The sequence below is a fragment of the Hyperolius riggenbachi genome, chromosome 7 (genome assembly GCF_040937935.1).
Source record: "Hyperolius riggenbachi isolate aHypRig1 chromosome 7, aHypRig1.pri, whole genome shotgun sequence".
Classification (NCBI taxonomy): Eukaryota; Metazoa; Chordata; class Amphibia; order Anura; family Hyperoliidae; genus Hyperolius; species Hyperolius riggenbachi.
Window position 1 is genome coordinate 6,980,357 of NC_090652.1, and position 6,000 is coordinate 6,986,356.

General features: G+C 43.3%; 1 protein-coding gene across 1 annotated transcript in view; it reads right to left on the reverse strand.

Moving 5' to 3' along the window:
* Positions 1 to 6,000, reverse strand: part of MYO15A (myosin XVA) — a 175,999-nt gene that overhangs the window by 97,909 nt on the left and 72,090 nt on the right. The window contains exons 28-29 of the mRNA XM_068246380.1: positions 4,394 to 4,629; positions 243 to 421 (exon numbers count right to left, since the gene is read on the reverse strand). Of these exons, the coding sequence (XP_068102481.1) occupies positions 243 to 421; positions 4,394 to 4,629 (415 nt within the window). The remainder of the gene's footprint in view (positions 1 to 242; positions 422 to 4,393; positions 4,630 to 6,000) is intronic.

The window sequence follows — 6,000 nt, forward strand, 5'->3', positions numbered from 1 at the left end:
CGGAGCAGCCTACCATCCAAGCAGTGTATATCCAGAGCTCTGCCCCCGAGCAACCTACCATCCAAGCAGTACAAACATATCTAGAGCCCCACCCCAGAGCAGCCTACCATCCAAGCAGTGTATATCCAGAGCTCTGCCCCCGAGCAGCCTACCATCCAAGCAGTGTATATCCAGAGCTCTGCCCCCGAGCAATCTACCATCCGAGCAGTACGTATCTAGAGCTCCACCCCTGAGCAGCCTACCATCCAAGCAGTGTATATCCAGAGCCATGCCGGCCCTCTCACGGCTTGCTGTCCACTCCAGCAGACATGGAGGGAAGGTCCTCGCTGTCTCTGAGCCTTGCTGGGATTTCTGGATGGCCAGTATCAGTTTATGTTGGCAGACAGGCTTATATCCGTTGTAGGCAAAGTCTGACACATACCTGGAAAACACAATTCATATATGCACAAGTTTTCAAACTGTTTTATATCATTGTTTTACTTATTTGTTTTAAAGAGGAACCATCAAGACATATAATATAATGAAGTAAATTATTCAGGATACACACTTTCACATAAAAAAAAAATCAGCATCAGAAACACTGTCTTCCACCCAGCAAGTCAGAGAGCTCGGAGAAGCTCTTTCACATACGGTAGATATCTGAAGTTTCTTAACTCTTCTCTGCACTGAAAACAATATGAGACTCTCTTCTTTGCTACTAAAGTTCTATTCCTTAGCTGTTCTACACATACGCCTCATTAGATCATACATTTATTTTAGCTTTAGGATTTTCAGGATTTTTGGAGATGCTCGCAATATATGTCCCAACTCTAAAAATATGACCTACAGGGATGGTCGTAGTCAGCCAACTTCGCTACGCTGGAACAACGCGTATTGTTACGCAAATACGCTTGGCAATCTACGGCTCCGAAATCAGCAACTTCGCTACGTTAGCATACCGTAGACTACGCGTTGAAATACACAAGCGTTACGTAGTGCGTAGCGTAGTTGATGCGACCGCTTATGCGGAAAAATTTCCGCAATAATCTGCTAACTATGCGCATACACAAACTAATATAAGCATACATTCCAACATCCAATGCGGAATTGTATACGTATAGAAGGGCAATAAAATTTCTGCGCATGCGCAATGACCTATGTAGATGCAGTTACCGCACGCGTAGTTGACTTCGCAATACATACGTCAACTACGCGTAGTGGGCGAAGCTTCGCATAGCGGGACTACGACTACGCGGAAATGCGTATGTGTAGTTCTTAAACTTCGCCTACGAACTACGATGGGTAGTTGCGTACTACGATGCGTAGATTCGCGCTGGCGTAGTTTACGAGCAACCCTGATGACCTAGTTACTGTTCATAAAAAAGTCAATATAAACAGTGTCCAGGCAGCTATGATATACATGTAAAAAGTAAAATCCATTGGCAATACAATGCAGCAGGGCAAACAGACCCTTCACCAAGGAAAAGCAGCCAGACACCCCCAAAATAATCCCACTCAAAAGACCCCACAAGCAGAGCCGGGACAAGGTCCTCCAGCACCCAAGGCTGAGACACCAAAGTGCGCCCCCCCATCCCCCCCACCCCAGCCGTCACACACTGATTGCTATTACACTAAGAGGCCCCTCCCCCATCCCCCCCACCCCAGCCGTCACACACTGATTGCTATTACACTAAGAGGCCCCTCCTCCATCCCCCCCACCCCAGCCGTCACACACTGATTGCTATTACACTAAGAGGCCCCTCCCCCATCCCTCCCACCCCAGCCGTCACACACTGATTGCTATTACACTAAGAGGGCCACAGGGCCCACAACCTCCCCAACACCTTAATATGTAGTTATCTGGCTTGCAGTCACTGCCATGTATCCCTTTTTCTTATTTCTCTCTGCTTCAAACACAATTAGGAATGACAGCTGAATGAATTCTGCGCCCCCTCCTACACTGCGCCCTGAGGCTGGAGCCTCTCCAGCCTATGCCTCGGCCCGGCCCTGCCCACAAGCCTTAAAACAATAATAAGGGTTGGCCAGTGCCAGGCTCTCTGTAAATGTAGATTGTACATGAAAAAAGGAAATAAGGTCACTAGAAATTCATGTTGGAACTCAGGAGCTTTATGATGAGGTTGCAGAATGTGAGGACATGATTAGGTTTCTATAAATGTTGAATTTTTTTTTGCACAAGAGTAAATGTAGATTGTTTTTCATAGAAAAATAAGACTTCCCTTAACCACTTCACCCCTAAGGCCCCGTTTATACATCAGTTGATATGCGTTTTTTTTTTCTTCTCCGTAGCAGTGCATTGTGAAAAATATTTCAGTTAAAATGCGTTAAGTGTGAAAGGTGCCATAGGAAAACATGGGCATTACTTTGAAAATCAGTTGACATTTCAGTTATAACTGAGAGCAACTGATTAAGTGTAAACGGGGCCTAACTGGACGAAAATTGTCGTCCAGTTAGGCTGCGCGCACTCTTGCGGGTCGCGCGCGCTCCCGCGGGCCCCCCGTGCGCGTTCCCGCCGTCAGCCGTTAGCCCAGTGATTAATGAAAGGGATTATAGCTCCCTTTCATTGATCGGACCCTCCCGGAGAAAAGCCGACAGCGTCTCTTCAGGCGCTGCGGCTTTTCTGAGCTCTGGTCTTCTTTCTTCTTCTTGGGAGCGAGATCGATCGCTCCCAGGACTTTTTGACTGTGGCCATCTTGTGGCCAAATAGTAAAACTACACCCCAAACCACATTTTATTAAACAAATACATTTTTAGACATTTAAAATCCCCTGTTTACCTCCCACACCAAAAAATACCCACATACAAATTTTAATAAAAAATAAAATAAAAAATTACAATAATAATAATAATAAAAAAAACAAACATAAATCGTTCCCTAAGGGTCTGAACTTTTTAAATATTCATGTCAAAGGAGTATATCAATATGATTTATTAAATTATGAGCTTCTAAATAGTGATGGACGCAAATTGAAAAAATGCACCTTTATTTCCAAATTGAATATCGGCGCCATACATTGTGATAGGGACATAATTTAAATGGTGTAATAAGCGGGACAAATTGGTAAATAAAGTACATGGGTTTTAATTATGGTAGCATGTATTAAATTCAAACTATAATGGCCAAAAGCTGAGCAATAATGATTTTTTTTCATTTCTTTCTTAATATTCCTGTTAAAATGAATTTAGAATAAATTAATTCTCAGCAAAATGTATCACCCACAGAAAGCCTAATTGGTGGCGGAAAACACAAGATATAGATCAATTCATTGTGATGAGTAGTGATAAAGTTATTGGCAAATGAATGGGAGGTGAAAGTTGCTCAGATGTAAAAAAATATCAACCCTCTAGGCTGAAGTGAAATAAGCCTCTTCTTTTGGAGCAACAAAAGACAGTCTTATTTTTGGGGAAACATGGTATAAACATAACATGAATATAAACAAAAATTTCCAGATACAAAATAAGGATGCGTCCACACATCCTCGGCCAATGTGATCACCTCTATGAAGCATGACGTCCAACACTATGAGCTTTATGGGAAACAGAGAGGGATCAGCTGACTCCCTTGGTCAGCTGATCCCAGGATGTATGCGGATTGGCTGGAGGGGCTGGGGCGGCGCTGATCAGCGCTACACTATATAACCACTCGCCTCTCAGTCTCATGTTGTCTGCCGTTGCAAATGCTTTAAGTGTTAGCACACAGACCTCAGTCAGATCCTACAGTGTGTTAGAACCAGGAGGCCCTGGGAATTCACACTGAGCTAGATTACTCTCGCATACTATGTCAATGCTATGTTATGCTATAGACTAGTTCCAGGGTGTTGTGACTACGGACCTCACACCCAAGCCTAGGAAACTGTGTCAATGCTATGTTATGCTATAGACTAGTACCAGGGTGTTGTGACTACGGACCTCACACCCAAGCCTAGGAAACTGTGTCAATGCTATGTTATGTTCTAGACTAGTTCCAGGGTGTGGTGACTACGGACTGCACACCCAAGACTAGCATTGTGTACTTGTATTTCATTAGCCCGGTTCCAGGGTGTAGAGAGCTAGGATCTCACACCCAGTTAGGGCAAGACTGTTCTCCTTAGCAGCAGGGCATCCTGCAACCTAGCCTAGGTCCCTCTCCTAGGGAGCTTTGGCTACAGGGATTCACCCGCAGTCTGGGGTGAATTCCCTTCCTTACTAAACCTCCAGCCCCTCGGGGGGTTCTTACTCAGAGTGGTACTGTTACATCATACACTCATATCTCAGGTGTCCAGAGGTTAGACATACCTGGATTATTGGTGATGCTGCAGATCATCCATAATCTGGTGTATATCTGCATTGCTGGTGATTCTGCAGATCGCCAATAATCAGATTCTCTCTGCGTGTTGACACCAATCGTTACACTTACTTGAGCAGATATTTGTCCAGGTTTGGAGACGGGCCGAAGCTGCTGAGGCAGGAGGCCAACAGGTACCATCCACGCTCCTCGTTGTTGGGGTTGGTGTTCCGCCAAACCTGATTGGCTGTCTGAGCCAGAATCTCGTCCCTCAGCCCCACGTTGGACAACCCCTTCTGGATGATGTAGTTCCCAAACAGGATTTCCTGCATTATGTTGAGGTACGGATCCCCCATGAAGCGCAATATCTGAAATGTGAAAACATGAAAACGACTCCACCATTAATGAGATTAGGAACATTTTGGTTTACATGTGATTTAATGTCCCTCACTAGCTTAGAAAAATCTCTATCAGAAACTCACAAAATACTACATCAGTTTAGTAAGATATCTTATAATAAAGTTAATTTTACCAAAACCCAGATCCTGGGCATAAACGTTCCACCTCAACTACAAGATAAACTTCAGAAAAACTTCCCTTATGCTTGGTCAACTGGGTCCGAAATTTATCTGGGCATTAAAGGGAACCAGAGATGAACGTTTCACACAAAATAAACATATCAGTCGATAGCTTGTAAAGAATAAATGCTCTACCTGATAATTTCGCCGCTCTGGTGTGCCTTTTTTAGTGTTTTTATATCCATTATTGCTCCAGGAAATATCCAATATGGCCGCCGGCTCATATCCCTTTTCCTTCCGGGTTATGAGTTGTTCTGGATGTGCTGTCTAGGCTATATGAGACTATGCTGCTATCTAGGCTAAATGCAGCCTTTCATCTATGTGCTTTCATTTTGGTATGATGTACAGCTGCCTGTAGGAAGTCTCTCTCATAGGAATGAAACTGCAGTTTCAGTATCTACAGTATGCAGAGTGCACACAGAGCACACAGGGATCATATTGCAGCCACACTCTCTCAGCAGGAGCAGCCCCTCCCATGTCATCACAGCTCTCAGTATGCAAAGCAGGAAATCTGAGCCAGGAGGGGGAAGGCTTGTGCTTGAAAAGACTCCACAGAAGAGTGACTCAGCTATAATGATTCCAGATCAAACCTAGACTAAATAGTTGGTGGATTCTTATCGCAGTTGCTAATAGACTAATTAAGCAGATAACAATAAAACTAAAAGCAGGGTAGGTGTTTACTGTCATGTTCCCACTGATAAATGTAATAAAATACATGAGGGTGCTTCGTCTCTGGTCTCTGGTTCTCTTTAAACTAATCTGCCCCAGCTTATTACTCTTCTCAGAAAACGATCTACCTCTATGCAATTGAAAAACTATGCAAACAATACACCCAACATCTAACTTCATGGGCTAAAAAAAAATCCCTAGTGAAGATGATGTTATTACCTCTAGCCTTATATATTTTCCGAAAAAGTATCAATACCAGGCAGTAAAGATGACTTTTCTAAATGACATGTAATAATCAAAAAGGAGATAAACAGCCCAGCATTAATTGTAAAACAATGACTAAGAAATCTCTCTCAGGCAAATGGGTCTGTCCAGACTTTCATAAATATTACTTTTTCTTGATATTAGAAACTACTTTATAAACCTCCCAGATAAATCACTGGCCAAAAATAGAAAGCCTAACAACTCTATTATCTATCAAAAACGTAATCA